Source organism: Manacus vitellinus, unplaced genomic scaffold, assembly GCF_001715985.3.
Source record: "Manacus vitellinus isolate BGI_N305 unplaced genomic scaffold, ASM171598v3 scaffold_31_pilon, whole genome shotgun sequence".
NCBI classification, from domain to species: domain Eukaryota; kingdom Metazoa; phylum Chordata; class Aves; order Passeriformes; family Pipridae; genus Manacus; species Manacus vitellinus.
Window position 1 is genome coordinate 535,477 of NW_021940379.1, and position 20,188 is coordinate 555,664.

Consider the following 20,188-nt stretch of genomic DNA (forward strand, 5'->3'; position numbering starts at 1 on the left):
GCCACATCCAGTCCTCGGAAAGATCTGAGTACCATACAGAAAACAAAAAGAATTTTCATTTAAAAAGTAATTTTATTTTATATTTTTATACAGAGTTCCTAGCAAAACTCTCTCATTACTGAAGGGGAAAAAATACAGATCAGGCAAGTTTATTCATCAGTATTGAAACACGCCCTTCGCAGTGTGGGTGCCCCTGTCTTTGGAACTCCACTGCGGTCCTGGCACTTCATCTTTGCACCGGCCGGTCCCTGCTCCGCCGCGCCCGCTCTTTGCGCATGCGCGGGGCTCTTCCTTGTGGTACCGCTTTTTCACCAGCAGGGGGCACAGGAGAGTCAGCGGAGCCACTGCGCACGTGCCGCTTGGTTGCTAGGACGCCCACACTTATCACGTGACGCTGGGCGCCAGTAACGTCCGTGCGCATGCGCCATTTGCCCGCGCGGTGCCGCTCCCGGCCCGCGGGTGTCGCGCGGTGGGAATTCCTTAAACTCTGAGATCCTGTGTGCGATATAGCACATATAGGGTAGCATTTTGAAATAAATTTACATGCGAGTTAATATTAGTTTTCAATATATATATATAAAGATGAGAAACCTCGCAGGTTTTAATAGTGTTTTGCACGCCCTTCCATGGAAAATTTTGGGCTGTAACCTTCCTTTTTTGGGAGTCTTGCCTTAAAGGATCGGCCGGGAGCCAAAAATACACTCAGCAGGCAATTATTAGTAGAGATAAAGTAGAGAACAGGTTTAATAAAAACCCTTCGGCCACCCCGGAGATACAGACGTGTGCCCGTGTCCAAGGGCGTTCCACAGTTTAAGATATTTGTCCGTCCAATCCCAGATCTATCCGCCCCCCAGATCCTCCCAGTTCTGCCCCTGGTTCTGCCCCCGGCACGCCCCTCTGGAAATTGAGGTGGGGGTCTCTAAGACTCCCTCGTCTTGGTCTTCATCACAGCACGTCCAGCCCTTGGAGCTCCTCTAAAGTTCGGGGTTTTGAGGGATGCTTTGTTTGTTGGTGTATGTTGTTGTTGAGGCCTGGGTGCAAACGTTCCTAAACAGAAAGAAGGCCTACCTAAACAAGGTAAGGAATTTAGAAAGTTAGCTATGAAATGGGGTAATAGGGGTGGGTAAATGTGTAAACTACTGTGCTAAAGGGTGAGCTAACTACAGCTACTTCTAAAATCTGCAAAAAGCTAAAAATCGCGAAAATTCATAGGCACCAGGAGGACCCCACATTACCCCGTTCATCCCCCAGGAGCTCACCTGCTCCTGCACCGCATCGCGGCTCTCCCAGTGACATCGGGGTGTCCCCAGTGACATCATCACCCGCCAGCCCCTTCCCTGTTACCCACCCCGAGAAGGCACAGAACGAGTCAAACTGCCCTGGGCAGCAGCTCATTGCTATAATAATTTCGTTGGCAAACGTACCCCCCTCCCAAAAAAGGGGTCTCTACTACAAAAATAAAGGCAGGGCAGCCCCCCAAAGGGTTGAAGTGCCCTCCCCAGCTCCTGTCCCCGCGGCACAGGGCCAGCGTGTCCGAGGGCGGTGCCTCGCCTCCCGCTCAGGCTCCGCTCCGTCCTGCGCTCCAGCAGCGCCAGGAGATGTCTCGCCCCTTCCCCGGGGCTCTGCTGCGGGGACATCCCCCCGACGGGCTGCGGGGCACGGCTGGACCGGGATGGGACCCTGGACTCCCAGACCCATCCAACAGCTCCGGCCCTCGCGCCGCTGCTGCTCCTCCTGCTCGGCCAGTGGGGCTGAAAGTCAGGAGTGAAAATTTACAGAGTAAACTGAAAACAACCCCAAATCTCAGTAACTCGCTTCGTAGTGAAAAGCTGTGCCTCTGTTTACATACGTCCAGTAAAAATGCTCCTGCTGGAGGAGTCTTGGATTTTCCCTCGGCATTAACTGAACTGGCACAGCTGCAAACTGATGTCATATTCTTGCAGGGTTGCTGGGAGGGATTTAGGGGCCCAAAGAGGTTTTGGGGGGTACTTGGAGGGGTTTGGGTGGGCTTGGGTTTGCTGGGATAATTTTGGTGGTTCTTGGATTGGTTTTGGGGATGTTGAAATATTTTAGGGGGTGCTGGGAATAGCCTAGGGGTTCTAAAATGGCTTTGTGGGTTGTTAGGTAGCATTTGTGGCTGGTTTGAGGTGCTGGGGTGTTTGGAATCCTTGGAGGGTTGGGGGTCTCACCTTTGGGGTTGGCTGTAGCAGGTGAAGTCAGGGGGGGCCTTAGCACAGCTCATCTAAGGTCAGGGTTTGGATCACCCAGAATAGGTGTCGAGGTGTACCTGGTTTTTTTAGGGCTGCCTCTGATTTCTTTTTGGTGTGCTTGTCTCTATGCATTTGGATCAGAGCTGCTCTGCCAGGGCTGCTGACTTGATGGTAGGCAGAATATGCCCTCAGGGCCCCTCAAAACTCCTTACAAGCCACCAAGAGCCCCATAGCCCCCTGCAAGACCCTCCAGGATCCAACCAGCACGTGTGGGACGGGAGTACTTGGGTACATCCCACAGCCTGGCTGGGGGGGACGATGGCAGGGGGACCCTCCCCAGGTACCAGGACCCCCCTGTGGCCCCCCGAGTCCCAGTGCCTCCCAGTCACCTCCCAGTGACAGCTAGCTCTTCCCAGTCAACCACTAGTGCATCCCACTAATTCCTGGTGCCACCCAGACCCCTTGGTTCCTGCCTAGTTCTGCTCAATCCCCCACCAATGCCCCCCAGTGACCTGGAACTCCAGCCTCTGGACACCACCATAGATAGAAAGAGATCAATGGCCTTGAAGTGATGTAGAAAAATGGCTTGTGAAAAGCAATAACCTTATTGTTATGAACAAGAATGTGCATGAATTTGCTGTTAAACCCCCGAAACGTTGCTGGGTTAAACTTCATTTCTCTCCAGAGACACTGGGGACATTTGGGACATCTGGGACATCAGAGACATCAGGATTATCTAGGACATTTGGGATATCAGGGACATCTGGGACACTTGGAATATTTGGGACATCAGGGAATGAGGGAAACCTCCTGAAGTCCCTTCTGCTGCCATTGCACTTTCTTTTCTTTACCTGAATGCCTTTCAGCTAAACAATGTGCCTTTAATTATTTTTGACCCCTGGTCCCCATTTCACTACAAATGTACCAGAATTATCACAGCCTTACATGATACTGTTGATATGGTTATCTGGTTCTGAATAGCCTTGCTTCCCCAGACTCCCTGTCATCATTCCAGACTCTACTCTGCCCTTGGTGTAATCAAGGCCAAGGAGGTTCTTATCTTATGTACTGATATTTTACATATCAGATCAATGGGATATGCTTTGCTTTCTTTCAGTAGCCCCTAAAACCCCTCCATGGTAATGTCCCTGTTCTGTTACTGGCTGTTAGTGCATCGGTGCGGTCCTACTTCCTTTCCAGAATATCCCTGTGCTTCTGTCTGAGACATTCTGTAGCCCATTTCATAGCTCTAATATTAAGCCACCGTTCTCAATTATACCTTCCTCAGAATATCTTTTTACCTCTCTCGTTTACAGCCCTCGTGCTGGCACATACCATGCAATAATCACACTTTTTCAATGCCTCATTATCTGCTAAGCAAAACTGTACTGTCAGCATCTATTCTTTATCGTTCTTCTAGCTGATAACTGGTTTTAATTCCTCCAGTAAAATTAAAGCATAGACCCAGTGCCAATGACTCTGTGGTCTTGAACTTTGAAGCAGGAACGTTTTTAAAAATGATAAACATCTACTTCCATTTCAGAAAAACTTAACTATTAAAATAATGTGTAGGAGTTCAAGTGACTACCTCTCCTACCCCCTCTATCTTCTCCTGAATTGGACATGACCTCTGAAAAGGAACATTTCTTTCCATTTGTCTTGCTTCAGTAGTTTACAACAAACCTTTGAACAGTGAGAATCTTGTTTATTCCCGGACACCTCGTTCTATAAAAGGCTTTTCTCAGACTGGCACAAAGACTACTGAAATCAGCCATCCTGAATCATCTGGACAAAATATGAAATTCATTGTTTCTTTCTTCATTCTCTTCACCCTTACTGCTCTTCAGAATGCAGGTGAGTGATTTTCAAAGATTCTGCTGCTTTTATCTACAAACTTTTTTAACTTCTGAACTTCAGAATACACACCTCGGTAAGAAATTGCTGATACCATTTGTACCAGCTAAAGCAAAGGCACACAAGTCAGCTTTTACCAGCATGGTGTCATTTTCATTTCCTTCCTCTGTAATTTCCAGCAGGTCAGTGGATCTTCTCTGTAAGTAAACAGACAATCTGGAGAATGCAGTCAATATATTTAAAGGCAGAAAATCTTTCTAGCTCCCTTTATTGAACAAGCACTTCTACCTCCCTTCTTCCCGTTTCCCCATGCTTGTTCTTCACCACCCACCTTGAACCCTGCCTTTCTTTTTATTTGTGTCCTCCCAAATAAGCAACCCTCCCCTAATAACTTTTTGATAATTGGTTCCAAATTTTACAACAAGAAAGAAATTTCAGTAGCTTTTAATAATCTCGTATTGGAGCACATCTTGCTTCTGATATTAACTTTAACCTTCTGTTCTTATTGATTCCCTTCTAGGGTTGATGGTGAGGGAACCCCATTCTGATACGTTTAAGACTTAACTCTCAGAAATAAATATAATTAGTGACATTCACTGAAGGGCTGCTCTGGAGATTTATCTGTCTCTTGCATGTAAAATTACCCATGGAAGTGATGAAATTATGTAGTGGCTTGGAGGTAAATAAGTGTATTTTCCTATTCAAAATGGAGCAGCCCTAACATGCAGGTGATTACAGCCTTCACCTAAATACATTCCTAAAATAGCATAACCAGCATACTTTATTGATTTACAGTAATCCTTTAGATGATACACTTTTGTTTTAGAGAACATCTAGAAAAGTTCAATAACATTCCTGTCTATATGTTTTTTATTTCCTTTAACAAGGAGCTCAAGACTCTTGCTCACACCAGTGTGGGGAGCTGCTCAGTACCTGTTCTTGCCAGGTGACATGCCAGTCCTTGGGGAATTGCTGCCCTGATTATAAAGAATTTTGTCTTCAGATTTCTCCGTACTCAGGATCTCTGATGGGAGGCAAAGACTTTTTGATTGAAAATACAGCTTTTAATACCTCTTCTGTGCTAACATGCAGGTGGGCCATGATTTTATATAATCTCACTTTCCAACTATAGGTAAATACCATGAAACAAGACTAGTCTGTACAGGAGTGAAAACTTTGTAAAGTTGTTAGAGTCCTGAAACACACAAAAGTTCTGCTGAACCTCACCCTCAAGGGTACATTTTGACTGTATTTCTACACAGGATCATTTCTTTTAAGTCAAGTTATTGTGTGATACAATCATTATTCTGCTAATTTATAATTTCTCCCTCCCCCAGTAATTAAATAGTAAATTGAAGGCTTGTAGACTGCTGTGTATTTGTGCAGTGCACAGCAGGTTCCACACTGGTGAAATAAGCACAAACAAATTTTTTCAGTTTATATTCATTGCTACGAGCAAAACTTGAACTTGAACAGATGGGACTTTAAATGATCCGCTCAGGACACAAGGTTGCTTGATGAAACACAACTGAGACATTCAGAATTTTCCTTCTCTCAATGGTGCCACTGAAAAGTGTTTTCAACACCTACAGGTTCAAGCAGGAAATCAAAACCAGTGGCTATACTGCTAAGGATGGAAAAGGCCACTGCATCTCCCCGTTGCTTTATGAGACTGGTTTCATCCCTTTTGAAGTTTCTGTAGATGATGGGAGGACGTTCCCCTACTCTGGAACTTGGCTATCAGGTGACTTATTTAAATTTACACCATTCCTCTTCTTCCTGTATTCTTCCTTGTTGGATGCAAGTTTACATAAGCCTTCCCTTTTTGATCATTTTTCTTCTTCTTTAACAGGCCTCAAAGAAGTAATTCTTGCTGTCCTTATGCTAATTCATCTCTTGAGAGATGAACTTTTATGGCAATTGAGTTCTGCTGCTATACGGTAGCAGCAGCAGCATTAACTCATAAAAAGTCCTGCTTAAAAATGAGGTTGACCAAAACAGTTACCTTTTTGTCACTACTTCTATTAAAAAATAACTGCTCTGTGGTGTTCAAACATTAGTAAGGGCTCAGCTTCAGCTTACTCTCTTTATGTTGTGCATCCTGTACTGTGTCAAACATACACAGGGGAAACACTGCTAAATCTTAAATAACATAGTAGCACTTTTTCAGAACTATGCAAAGCAAAAATGTCATTAGTCCTTTTTTTCTGCTCTGTAATGCAGTACATCACAGCAAGGTTTCAGATGAAGAAAAATGTACTTTGGTGAATGAGACAAAATGGCAATACTATGGTACCCCCAACACTTATGGAAACTTAACTCTTACCTGGACACATCAGGCACTTGCAGAAACCCACGTCAACATAGAAGTCTGGGGATACCATGAAACAGGTAAAGCGACACTTTTCCTACCTGTGCACAAACATTTATTGTAAGTTATTGCATGATTTATGTGCAGAACTCTGCAGAGCATGTGACCCCTTTCACTGAGGCCTCAAGAAGAGATCTGCAAGTATAAATAACTCATGACAGTAATGTCAGCTTTTCCTCTTAATTTACTTATGTGGAGACATCTAATTTCAGTCTTGTGGTAATTGTTCTTTTCCAGTGTCCAAAACCATTTTCTTCCTCTGTGTGACAGGTGACAGTTACTCAGAAAACTGGTTGGCTGAATGGAAATATCTTTATACTTTGGCCAGAGAAATCCCCAATACAGGGAAATTTACTTTCACTCCTGTACCTGCTGAAGGAAATTACAGTACGTGGGACTTCGGAATTTTGAGGATTACACCCAGCAGCTATTCTGATGGGCAGAGGCAAGTGCATCACAGCTTTCATTAATCATAGGTACCTTGTTATTGCTTCCTGAAGTAAAGTTGATATATCCTTCGGCATTTAAAACTGGGACTCAGGCTCCATTTCACGTGAAAAAATGGGGAGAGAATTGGAAGGGCAAAAGTGGGAAAAACTCATGGGTTTTTCCCATGTTTATTAAGAGGGGCATGGGCAGAGAGGGAGTAAGGCAAAGGCAATCAGTAACCACCTGCCACAAGCAGAGCGATGCACACTCAGTCACCCCATGGGGGCTGCTTTGGAAAAACTGCTGTAGTTTTATTGATGGACATGGTATGGAATATACCTTTGTTCAGTTTGGATTGGCTGTCGTGGCTCTGTTCCCTCCTAGCCTCTTGACAAGCCCTAGCCTGTTTCCTGGGGGACAGCATGAGAAACACAGAGGACCTTGACACCGTGCAAGCACCGTTTGGCAGTAACCAGAACACTGTGTGTTATCACAGTTGTTTGGTCACAAAGCTGAACCACAGGACCCTATGGGCTGCCTGCAGAAAATTACTGCACCCCAGCCAAACCCAGTACCCTCAGCAGACTCAGATCTGCCGATTTTTTTGTCACACCTGTAGAGGAGTCCCTAACTGTGGAACTTCTGTCACTGCAGCCACAGGCCTTCCTCTGCATTTAAATTTTTTTCTATTTTGTATGCAGCCTTTGCATTCCTACAGATTTCATGACCACTTCCTTTTATTTCATTGTATATTTTCCCATGATTTTTGGTGAATTACCTCTGTAAGTGCTCCATACATATTCTGACCTTGCCTATCCCTCATAATTCTTCCACGTCTGCAGTTTTTGATGTAGATGGTGTAGATTCTGTGAATATATAAATGCCACCTCTTCAGAGTTCGAACATGTTGCTAATATGTCAAAACCTTCTTTAGCATTTAGGACTCATTACCCAGAGAAGGGTAACTTTTTCTCCTTCTTGAGGGATTTTTATTATGCTTTGTATATGATATTTTTTCATGGGTAGAAAGCAGAGTAGTTTTGGAACATTTTATGGATTCTGAATGTTTTTTCCCTGTCTGTTGCCATTAGCCCTGCTACTACTGGGGTACAGGGTTATGTTTTGTTAGAGAATCCAGATGTTCTTCATTCTATCCTAAATAGAACTACAATGTCAAAAGGCAGGAATAGAAAACCTGTCTCTAAAAGGATTCAGGTAAGCCAGAATCATGAATATTGAAACGTATTCTGATTATTGTGTACTTGCTGCATGCTGCCCTCTCACTTTCTGAATTTGGAAAATTTTGATTTGCCATAACATTTTGCAGGAAAAAGAAAGCAATGGGCTTTGTAATGAAATAACACCTTGCAAGTTAAAAAATACTTCGTAATTATAGTTAGTGATTTGACAGTGTTACTGTCAAAACAGTGCTTGTTCAGCTCTCAGATCTATTTTTTGGCTCTTTTTTTTTTTTCCCAGCAACATTCCATCACTCTGGAGCAACGAGCATGCATTGGCTTGGCACCTCGGGAAAGACTTCAGGGATGACCCAAATGCATGGGCAACTGCAAAATGTATGGAATGGGACAGAAAGGAAGAGAAGCTTCCAAACTTCAAGGAAGAAATTATAGACTGCCCTTGCACTTTGGCACAGGCAAGAGCTGACACTGGCAGGTTCCATGTAAGTTATTGATTGATCCCTTTGGCTTATGACAGTTCCAAGTAGAAGCTTAGGGAATGCCATACTCCACACACCTCCCTGTTCCCTCTCTAAACGTCATTACAAGGCAATTAAATTATGTTTAAACTTGCACCAGTAGCATGTCAAATAGCAGAGGCAAATACAGCTTATTCAGGTAGTATGAATAAAAGAAGTGCCTGTAGGACAGCAGATGGAAATTACCTTCAAACAGGGAATTCAGACAGTAATTCCAGTGGTAGACAGAAAACACCATGGAGGACAGTGAGCTCTGTGGAGCTGAGAGCAGGGTTGTCTTCTTCAAGATCCTGCAGGATGGCAGTCTGTGTTCATAGGTGATATCCTGGGATGGAAGAAGCAGGCCACATTTCTTCCTAGTATGTCAGACTTCACCACAGGCCCTTATGCCTTGTGCTTCAGAGCTCAAGTCCAGAGCCATAATCCATTATTTCCTTTCTCCTGCTTCCTTCCTCTTTCTCAGCTCCACTGTGTAACAAGGAACTGACAAAAGCTAAGAAATCAATTGCCATTTAATCTACACTTTCAGTTGCAGTGCTGATCTGAGGACCAGTTGAGGGGAGCTTTGTCTCCTATTTGTGATAACAAATGGTGGCAGTGTGTTTATACATATTAAAAAAAAATTAGGTAGATTTTACTACCATCTTATTCTGGTTATGAACCTCCAAATTTCATGTGTATTCCAAATGACACAGTTAAAAGCATATGAAGGAAAAAAAATAGATCCACTGCACTGCCTCTGTCTAAGAACATAGGACAAACTTTTAGTCTGTTGTGATCTGTGTTTGTTATATGCTTATAGTTGAATCCCATCTAGCTGCTCTTGTTCTTCAATGTCTGTTGTAATAGACTGCAAAATGCTCAGCTTAAGCCTGTTGGCCCAAATACTACAGTATTAAATTCACTGTTTTTCCTGTCATTCCATGCTATTCAACACACAGCCTCAAACAGTTCATGTAGATTTTACACATATGTCAGATACAAAGGGTGAGGGGAGGATACATAGATGGAAAGGACAACGGGGAAATATCCCCATTAAATGTGAACATTGATCTTTTTCAGACAGATTATGGCTGCAACATTGAGAAGGGGAGTGTGTGTACTTATCACCCTGGTGCTGTGCACTGTGTGAGAGCCATTCAAGCCAGGTAGAGAAAATTTTTTGAACTGCATTTTTTTTATTCCATCTCAGAGACAGCAGCACCACAGAAGGCACAAAGGTCTCTGGCATCTTAACTCAGGTTCATAGCAACCACTGTTTCCCTCTTACTCATATACTGACCCTCACTGCTGAGATGAAGTTAAGGCCTTAGGTTTAATAAACAAGAAATTGCAGCATGTGAAACCTTAGGATACCTAAACAGGAGCTAATGGTTAGAATAGATCTGAGTAGCCCTAATTAAGCCTTTTCTGTGTTGGTCTAATTAAGTTCAACAAGTTAATCTTTGCACTATTTCTGTAAGAACAACTTCAAAGAGTGGTATGTTCGTGTAGCTATAAGGCCTAGAGAAGGCCTTTTAACCAAGTCCTTCCTTCCTGCCTTGGTTAAAAACCCTTCCCTCCCTGTCCCTACTCTGGTCTAATTTATAAGAACCAAGAGGGGTGGGGTGAAGTCTAACTGGGCATCATACAAAGTTTGCCAACCGAAACGTTTAGCTGTACCCATAAAAAGGCAATAGGCAACCCCTAAACACAAAGGAACCTCACAGAGCTGAATGATGATTTTCTTGCTGCTTCTCTCCACCAGTCCCCAGTATGCAGCAGGACAGCAGTGTTGCTATGACTCCACGGGAACACAGATCCTCACACATGACTCCACGGGAGGCAGCACACCCGATCGAGGCCATGACTGGGGTTCACCACCTTTCCTGAAACCTCCCCGGATACCTGGCTTTTCCCATTGGCTTTATGATGTTATCAGCTTCTATTACTGCTGCCTGTGGTCTGATAATTGTCAGTTCTATATGAAAAGGCGTCCCTCTAGTGACTGCAGGACGTATCGCCCACCTCGAGCTGGTAAGGGCTTCATAATTCCCTTATGGAGTATTGCCTTTTGATACAGTGTTGGCTTTTAGAATACTTGTATATGTACATATATTAGTTGACAATGGAGAAGGTACAATGTTCTGTGGAAAAATTCCATGGAATGTTTCCATTGATCTATCAGTAACAAAATCTGTATGTGTTTTTTAGTTGTCCTGCAAGATTTTCTGCTGTTGAGTATCTCATTAACCCCTGGAACATAAATAGCCAAAGCTTAGTAGTCAATGCCCAAGACTTTCTGCCATCACTGAACACTTTTTCATAAAGAAGATGGTTAGAGATGGTTTAAGACAGGTAGGCAGTAGCTAGAAAAGCTGTCATGTTATTCATATGAAATAAGGAAGTTTTACCATTTACAGTGTGTCTGTTGCTCCTGCCCCTTGCTTTGAAGTAAGTCCTCAAGTCTTGCCATATCTCTACTGCTGCCACATGTCTTGCCTTCTATGCTGCTCGGATGCTGAGGTGTCCAGCAGGACATGGCCTCCCATAAATAAGGAAAGTGCAAAGAGGCAGCAGTTTGCAGCAGGAAGAAAGGAGAAAACTGCAGAGGGCACTGCAGTAGGTAGCTGGGGGTCACAAATGAGTGGTTTGCCTGCTTAGAGAAACCCCATCAAAGGTTTTGGAAAAAGCAGCCTTTTAAAATGCAGCTCTGAATGTTGGCCAAAGAACATGAAAGTAACTGGAATTACATTTCTCATTGTTCAAGGTTCTCATGGCTGTTCCTCATATCCCATTTACCATGGATCAGATCAGCCTTGCATTTTATCCTTTGTTTAAATGCCATTCTTCGGATCACCACAATGAGATTTATTTTTATTTCTCATGAACTTAACAGGAGTAATGGGTTGTGATTTTTGCTTGTTCTTATTTCTCATTTTGCTTTCAAAAATAGCATCTGCTTTTGGGGATCCTCATTTCTTCACATTTGATGGTCTGAACTTCACCTTCAATGGCCTAGGAGAATACCTGTTGGTAGAGTCTGATCTCACATCCCTAAGAGTGCAAGGGAGGACACAGCAGGGTCGCCTTCCCAATGGTAAGTTGGCAAGAGAAAGCAGTGATGACAAATGAAAGCTTCTGAGGTTGCTTGATTTGCACTTTACAGCATTCCTTCTGTCGTCTCTTTTTTGGCCATTTGGGAAAGGTCACCTTTTTGAAGATAATCAGAAGGCTGACAACAACCTAGGGCAGAAGAAGCTTTCTGGAGGTACCTGTGGCCTTCACAGTTTGAAAGGGCAAATTGCAAACCAGCCTGTAAGAAGGAGACTGTCATACAGCTGCATTTTAAAGTGAGGGAAAAGTAGAGTGTGAAAGAGCATAATGGGATCATGCTTCTCATAAGGCTGAAAAGATACTTTTGTTTATGCTTTTCCTGTATCTAGTGCTATTTTGTGGTGCATAAAATAACAGACTTGGCTCAGTAAAGAATATCCCACCTGGCCTTAAGGATGCTCTTCAAGGATTTGGTACTTCTGGTACAATTATATGGATGAACTAAAAATTGTCTGTGCATTTCAGCACCCATGTAGATATACAGCTTATACTGAATATCACATTGGATAGGACAGAGATTCTCAAGGAAATGTTTTGCCCTTGATAGGTTTTACTGTGTTTATGGCATAAGTAGCATGAGTCACTGAGCAGTTTCTTCTGAAGATCAGTTTCTTAAATTTTTGTTTATTCTGTTTCCTTTTTTTGTCATGCCCTCCCTGAAATCATCTTCAGTTTTCCCAGACCTTACTCACAGGACTGAATGTACAAGCAGATCAGTCAGCCTTCTTATATAGTATAGCCACTGCCATTAAGATGAAGAATTTAGAGTTTCCAGTCTTTTCTAGCATTAAACATTCTGCTTTCAATGTATTGGAAGGAGATGTATACTGTGGGGTTTTATATGACTTATATGCTTAGCCGTTCCCTTAAATATAAATAATTATATTTCATTATTTTTAGGAAATATCTGTTTGAGTTTTTTTTTCCTGTATTGCTATAACCTTCTATATTTACTTTATATCATGTTGAGTATTTTAGGGGATTGGTTTTTTATTTGGAAGGAACTGGAGCTCAGGGGACAGGCTTGTCTGCAGTGGCCATGCAGGAGAACAACTCTGATGTGATTGAAGTACGGTACTCAGAGGATTTGAATCTGGAGGTCCTGTTAAACCAAAAGGTTCTCAACTTCTCTGAACAGACCTGGATGGACCTGAAAGGTTAGTTACAAATATCAGCCTTGTAAGCTATTGTATTCCAGTGGAACCCATATACAGTTAAAAATATATCTAGATGCATGCATTTCAACTCTCTTTTTAGCATCCTTTTATGAAAACAACCTGCAGGTCACAGAAAAAAATATGTATGAAGTAAACAGAGAACAGGCAGTGTCCCAACTCATTAGAATTTATTTTATTATTACATGACTTTCTTCAGTTGCTGCCAGATTGAGGCTGAATCAGTGGTAGTACACTGTTGACATGCACCTTTGTGAAAGAGATAAAACTGAGAGCAGGGGGTAGAATGCCCTTTCCATCCAGTTTACCCACCTGGCCTTTTGTTTATGCTAACCCAGTGCCCGGATTCATCTGGCTTTTGAGACTGTTGACTATCAACAGGAGTATAGCAGGAATGTAGCCACCAGAATTATGGGCTATACATCTCCTTCCAAATAGCCATGGATCAGGGATGCTACAGGGAAACACGCTGTGGCTGTCTGTGTTCCCATGGAGAAGTGTAGCAGAGTCATGGTTCAGGTGAGCACCTCAGAACCTGCATTGCTCATCACCAGCTAACTGGCAGCACCTAAGCTGTGTTCAGGAAGAGGCAGAGCCATCTGATTTGCCAGCAAGGAAGAAGGAGAGGAAAGCTGTGACTACTGAGAGTGATGCTGCCAGCTCACAGCCACTCTCTGATGCAGTCATTTCATATCTTAGAGCTTCTGGTCTGGGACACTGGCAGAAGGCAGTGCATCTTATATCAGCAGTGGACCTTTCTTTGCTACTGCTCTGTAGTAGCCATCTTACTGTAATTGTAGTATGAAGGTGTGGTTTTCCTTTAAATGCTTCTCAGTGTAGCCCAAAGTGGAAGGGAGGAAAAGCTTTATGAGAAATGGTTATAACTGATGATGATTTTAAGTGATACTAAAACACAACAGTTTGTTCACTATGGATAATTAGGTATTTTGTCCTCTTCCTCTCATTGTTATAGGTCTCTTTCTCCATTCTACACCTGATCAGAACATCACAGTGATGTTCTCTTCTGGGTGTGGAGTGGAAATACGAGGAAGTGGAGGATTTCTGACCCTGACAGTTCTGCTCCCAGAGAAGTTCATGAATCACACACAGGGTCTCTTTGGGGTAATGAATGGCAATACAGAGGATGAATACACTTTCAGGAATAAAACCACCCTACCAGTTCATGCAAGTCCCCAGCAGTTGTTTGAGTTTGGAGCTAACTGTAAGTAATTTCTCTGGTCTATTATTACATTTTCTTTACAAATTCAAAACAGCTTGTGATTGAAAGGCTAGGAAATGAAGTCTGTGCCAGGCAATCAGTACTGAGAGGAGAGAGTAAGAGAAATATACTCTCCTCTACCCAAGTGGGTATGTGCAGGCAATGTTACATATGAATCTCTCTCTCTTTCTTTCTCTGTCTCCCAAGGGGCTATTGAGAATGGAACTTCTCTCTTTACTTATGACACAGAGTTCTTACTGAACAATTTCTTTTATGGGGAGAAGCACAGTGCTTCCTTCCTGCCCGTGTTCTTCCCTTATGAAGACCCTGCTGATCCCCTGGTAGAAGAGATGGTCTCACTCTGTGGCTCTGACCCGTTCTGCAGATTCGATGTCCTGACAACAAGAAGCCTTCAAGTGGGAAATTCCACAAGACTATCTCATCAGAATCACAAGCTGCTGGTAGAACATCTGGAGCCAGGTGATACAACATTCCTCAAAGCATCATTATAGAATCCCAGAATCTGAGTTGGAAGGGACTCACAAGGATCATGGAGTCCAACTCTTAAGTGAATGGCCCATACAGGGCATCACTACAGTTATTTTTATAGGGCATCTAAATAGTTAACAATGTTTGAGGAGGCTTTGCTTAACTGTAGGTTCATGCACCTGTAAATACTCTTATCAGGAGGAATTGTCCTTGTACCAGGAAAACTCTGCACTAGAGGAATACTTAGGCAAACACAAAATATATTTCTTTCCATTTCTTCCTACACCGCAGTGTAGAAACTTTATCTTCATTTTCTATGCATTCACCTGTAGTCCTCGGACTTAAAAATAATAATAATTTTAAAAGTATCAGAAGTATTTTCATTCAGATTGCCTAAAAGTCTTTGTCTTTCCATGAGTAGCCACTAAAATGCCATTTGAATCATTGTAATGGAGATTTGCTAGTCCAAATCAAAAATACTTTCACCAGATATGTCTCTTTTTACTAGTGGTCTCTTGTGGCTGGCTGGACCATCCAATCAATGGAACAAAGAATGGAACTAACTACCTGCTAGGCTCAACCATCATTTTCCTCTGCAGTCAGGGCTATGAACTCACCGGGTCAAAGGAAAGAACTTGCCAAACATCGGGGGCCTGGTCTGGAGACACACCCAGTTGCATCCAGAAAACAGGTCTGTTGCCTTTTAAATGTTACATGTTGTCATAAAATCATTATCACACATAAGGCAATCTCAGTGCACCATGATGGCCCTTGACAACAAAAACTTCTTTTACTTGGGAAAATGTTGGACATAAGATCTCTGGATTTCCAGAGAGAGTAGCATTCAAATCTAAATAACAGGTAATTTATGATGGGTTTATGGGTTTTGTTGGGGCTTTAAAATTTTTTAATATTTTTAAAAATTATTTAATCTATCTACTCTTTCTAAGGGTTTAGGGCTACAAGCTTCCCTTTCTGTAGGGTTGGCTAGGAACTGGCAGGCATGCTTCTTGAGTGGATGACCTAACATAAATTTCAAAATCACTCTTAGAAAAACAGGAAAGCATAGTACTTAGCTAAAAAGAGAAACTATGGATTATTGGAAACCTTTAGTATCCACATAATTTGAGCTACTTTTCAAGTATAAATGATGGCACAGCCCCCAACCACTTAGTGTCATCTTTCATTCTGTCATCACCAATACAGTTTTAACTTCCTTTGCAACTAACTGGGGCAAACGTATATCCAGTCTGAGCCATCTGAGGGGTGAGTTATGAAGCCACACATTATAAAATGAGCACTTGAAGAGAAACTTTACAGAAAAGGACCTGGGGGCAACTGGCCCTGGGTGGTCCTGTTTGAACAGGGGAGTTGGACATCATGACCACCAGAGGTCCCTTCCCATGTCAGCTGTTCCATGATTCTGTGAGTTGAGAGCAGACAGAGCCCACACTTGTTGAATGCTTGTTGAAGGGTTATGTTATCTCAAAACATAATGTATCATTCTATGGCAGCAAAACTATTGTAATGATGTAATGTAATGAATGATGTAATAGTATTTAGGATAACTAACAAAATTTTATTATCTTTCTTGTGTTAGTCCCATTAGATTAACAATTGGATTTAGTAGCAGTTAGGCTGTCTCTATGATTTACAGAAAACAACCCAAAATTTTCCTTTTAATCATTCACCACATACACTCCAAACGTCCTCAAGATGGCAATATTTCAAAGCACCAAGGTGATGCAAGGCCAGATGGCACGTTTGAAGCACTTTTAATGCTATGTTAATAGTTCCCAAAAGCACTCATAATTCATACCAAGAGATTCTCCATCAAATAGTTCATACCAACAGATTCTCCACTCTGAGCACCTTCCAAAGAAATGTGCAATGTGCACCTCACTTCAGCAATGAATTCCTGTCATGCTGACACATTTCATCAGCCTCTGCTGGCCTGTACCAATTGCTTGTACGTTTTGAATGCAGCTCTGCACGTTTAGTGATATTTGTAAGATGAACCGCAGTGAGTTTGGGCAGCAGACAAATGTGCAAAGGCCAGATCTTAAAAAGCCAGTGGCAAAACACTCTGCCAAGCTGAAAGCTAAGAACATTTTTCCACTGCTGCCATCAACCACATACATGGTGGCTAAGAGCCAATCAGTCTCAATAAGCAAAACGGATGCTGACATTTACATTAGAAAAAGGGGGCAGAAAGCCAGCCCTGAATGATCAGAGGGAAGGAGCTGGGAAACATGCAGTGATTAATTGCATTCAGAATGATGGAGACGTGATGCACCTTTATGGATAAGCAAACAAACCCCACAGTGCTGTGCAATGGTTTCCTGAAAGATGACAAAGAACAACAAGGTATGAAAGAATTTTATTGATCTGATTGCAACAAAGACCTTCCTTACTATTTGATATTATGAAAACTGGATAGGAAGAGAGACAGAAACAAGAAAATTTATGCCAGTTATTTTGCAAAGTCCACTTCAGTATTTGAAACTTCAAATACAAATTATGCTGTTGAGCCTGCATATTGCTGCTTCTGAGTTTTGCTTTCTTGAATTAAAATTTCCATGGAAGTCCTCTACTAATAATTATTTTGCTATGCTTCTAATTACAATCCCACTGCAAGTCTCGCCAGTACCACAGACACCTCTCTTCACACAGTATCACAGAGGAAGAACAAAGAAGCCATCCAAGCATAACCAAAAAGGAGATTCTAGTAAAATCACAAGTAACATCCAGCTAAAAATCAAAATCTTAGCAATATATGGACAAAGGATTGAAAAAAATCCAGTTTCAGGGGTTGGCAGTTCTGCATAAATATTGTACATTCACGATGATGATTACATATTATCCACTAGCCACCCTTTCTTTGAGTTACAACAGCTTTTACAGCCACCTGTTCCAGCAGTCAAATGCAGAAGTTCTGTGAGTTCCTGATCTGTACCAGTTTCAGAGAATCACAGAATAGTTAGGGTTGGAAGGGACCTCTGGAGACCATCTAGTCCAACCCCCATGCCAAGGCAGGCAGTTTGTTCCACAAATAAAAAGAACAGAAAAATTGTATGTACAATTTCAAAAATCATCTTGTGACTGCATTCAAACAGATATGAATAAATGTATCAAAGTCTTCCTGGGTTTTTTGTCATTGGTCTGTTTTTCAGCTATTGAACAACTAATTCTTCTTGGCTGTGTATTTGGAATAGTCGGTGTTGCAGTCCTGGCACGTCTGACTTTTTTATGTAGAAAGGAGAGGTAAGCCTCAATTAAACTGAAAACACAAATGAACCTCCTAAAGAAATAGCAACTGTTATGACCTCTTCATTAATTTTTCTCATCAACAAAGAAATCAAACATGGTATTTTTCTGCTACTATCTTTTTTGAAAAACACGTCACTGTCCTTGCCAGGATAATGCCTTCAAACTGAAAGAGTTAGATTGGATATTAGGAAGAAATCCCTGTGAGGGGGTGAGGCCCTGGCACAGGTTTCCCAGAAAAGCTGTGGCTGCCCCATCCCTGGAAATGTTCAAGGCCAGGTTGGATGGGACTTGGAGCAACCTGTTCTAGTGGAAGGTGTCCCTGCCCATGGCAGGGGGTTGGAACTACATGATCTTTAAGGTCCCTTCCAACCCAATCTATGATTCTGTGGTAATTTAAATATTTTGAATCTTCAGTACTGTACAACAGGGGAGGGATAGTGTTCTTCAGGGTTGTATGCACTGGAATTACACAGAACTGGTACTTTTAAAATTGTCACAGTATTACTATTCAAGAAACCCCAATATTCTTCTCACTCTGTTCTAAGGTAACCTTGTTCTATGGTAACTACTTTTACTCATCTTAAGCCTTTGGTTTGTTTGGGTTTTTTTAACTTTGTTTTTTCTTCCAAGACACAAAGGAAACCAGAAACTTGTTTCAGAAGTTCCAGTAGAATAAGAGACAATGAAATTCCAGCGGAGTTTTTAATGAAATACAGAAAAAGCATAGCAGAGGCTTAAATCATCCACAGCAACAAATATCGACTTTCCAAACACAAACAATGGTATCATTTTGTATGATATAATTTGATTTCTGCTATCAATATAATGAGTATTGAATTGTATGGGAAATGCTAATCAAATTCCTGACATTACATCCTGGCAGGCTGAGCAAAAGACAATGTTTCTGAAAGCATTTATATTAGAAATATAAAATTATTTATTCATTACTTATTAGCTGCCATTGCTGTTGCCATTGTTGTTTGTATACAGAGACCATAAACCACAAAAAGAAAATTACAAAATGAGAATGAGTGACCTTGAATACAGTAAGTTGAAATACAAATAGAAAGAAAAAATCTTGTAAAAAAAAAAAAAAGAACTTTGAAAGAAATCTGGGGGATTATCACTGGCAATGAACTTGTTGTCCACGGCCAGTGTGCTACAGTTACAAAAAACAGTGCAACTGATGTATACACACATATCGATTGTGTGTGCAACTGATTGGTGGAGAAAGAGGGCAGCATAGTGAATGAAAGTGGTTTTGCTTAGGAATGCTGGAAGACTGAAATGGTCTTTTGGAGATATGGTTGATTTTGTGAGCTTTGTTAGCAATACACTGTTATAAATTTGTAAGCCTTCTTTGTTCCAGTGTCCTTAAGGAACAGAATGCCAAATAAAATGGAATCAAAATTGAGTGAATGGGAGCACAATGGGATCCCAGTCCTTGGAGAGAAGACTGTATGTGTGAGGAGGAACTAAATAATTCTGCATTTATCATTAAAAAGGAAAAAAACCAACATAGCACCAAGCTAACAGAACACTGCTATGGTTTTTCAATATTTCATCAGCTTAAAAAAATTACATTCAATAGGAATTCAGCTCAAAATTATTAAATATTAGAAATTTAACTAATATTTATATTTAAATTTTTGTGTAAAGCCATGCTATTATATGGAATCTTTTTTCTTCTCAAAAAAAAAAAAAGGAATGTTTTTCTTCTCAAAATCAACCTTACAGCTTTATGTGATGGGAGGTTTCTGCATGCTAAAAGTGAAATATATCCATACTATGTATTGATACAACAGTTAAGGCCTACAAACTGTATTTTATTGCTTCCCCTCTCAGAGTAGAAAATTGCTCTCTCCCTTTATGGGTAATTGAAGGTGCCACTTCATTACACAGCAATGAGGTACAGGTGCTACAAGGGTAACAACGTTTGCCCTCCTTCCTGACAAAGCAACTTTGCTGTTAGTGTGGTTTCTTTCCTGTTGGTTGCTTTTCAGCAAAGCTGTACTGCCATTGCGAAAACGTCTCACAGGTCAGGTAATAAGACTTTGGATATGTTTAGACAATGGCTTGACATTACCACCTTGACATTTTGTCCTTTGTTGTCTGCACGTAGATGAGACAAAACTCTGATAACCCAAACCCTATCTTTATGCATGTGCCTTCACTGTTGTCACAAAGCAACGCTGCTCCTCTTCTTTCGGTTCAGGGGTCTCTTAGCTTCTGTGTTCGTGTTTGTCGCTCTGGACGTTCCACTGTGGGCGTTGGTGTCTCCTCGGGGTTCCGTGTCCGAAGGTTTGGATGTGTTCGCGCGCGTGTGTCCTTGTGCCCCTGTGTGCCCCTGTCGGCCCG

General features: G+C 41.9%; 1 protein-coding gene across 5 annotated transcripts in view; it reads left to right on the forward strand.

Moving 5' to 3' along the window:
* Nucleotides 1-922: 922 nt before the first annotated feature.
* The window catches only part of SUSD2 (sushi domain containing 2), a 30,582-nt gene continuing 11,316 nt past the window's right edge, over nt 923-20,188 (forward strand). The window contains exons 1-16 of one of the 5 annotated variants that reach the window (XM_018076292.2): nt 923-1,077; nt 3,879-4,064; nt 4,952-5,156; nt 5,657-5,808; nt 6,288-6,455; nt 6,706-6,880; nt 8,344-8,545; nt 9,644-9,729; nt 10,329-10,597; nt 11,517-11,660; nt 12,679-12,834; nt 13,826-14,074; nt 14,279-14,551; nt 15,069-15,251; nt 17,734-17,824; nt 18,461-18,941. In XM_018076292.2, coding sequence (XP_017931781.2) covers nt 4,007-4,064; nt 4,952-5,156; nt 5,657-5,808; nt 6,288-6,455; nt 6,706-6,880; nt 8,344-8,545; nt 9,644-9,729; nt 10,329-10,597; nt 11,517-11,660; nt 12,679-12,834; nt 13,826-14,074; nt 14,279-14,551; nt 15,069-15,251; nt 17,734-17,824; nt 18,461-18,506 — 2,457 coding nt within the window. In that variant the 5' untranslated portion in view covers nt 923-1,077; nt 3,879-4,006 and the 3' untranslated portion in view covers nt 18,507-18,941. Of the gene's footprint in view, nt 1,078-2,665; nt 4,065-4,951; nt 5,157-5,656; nt 5,809-6,287; nt 6,456-6,705; nt 6,881-8,343; nt 8,546-9,643; nt 9,730-10,328; nt 10,598-11,516; nt 11,661-12,678; nt 12,835-13,825; nt 14,075-14,278; nt 14,552-15,068; nt 15,252-17,733; nt 17,825-18,460; nt 18,942-20,188 lie in introns of those variants that run through there. The other 4 variants (XR_001921110.2, XM_018076293.2, XM_018076291.2 and 1 more) reach the window with 4 other exon arrangements.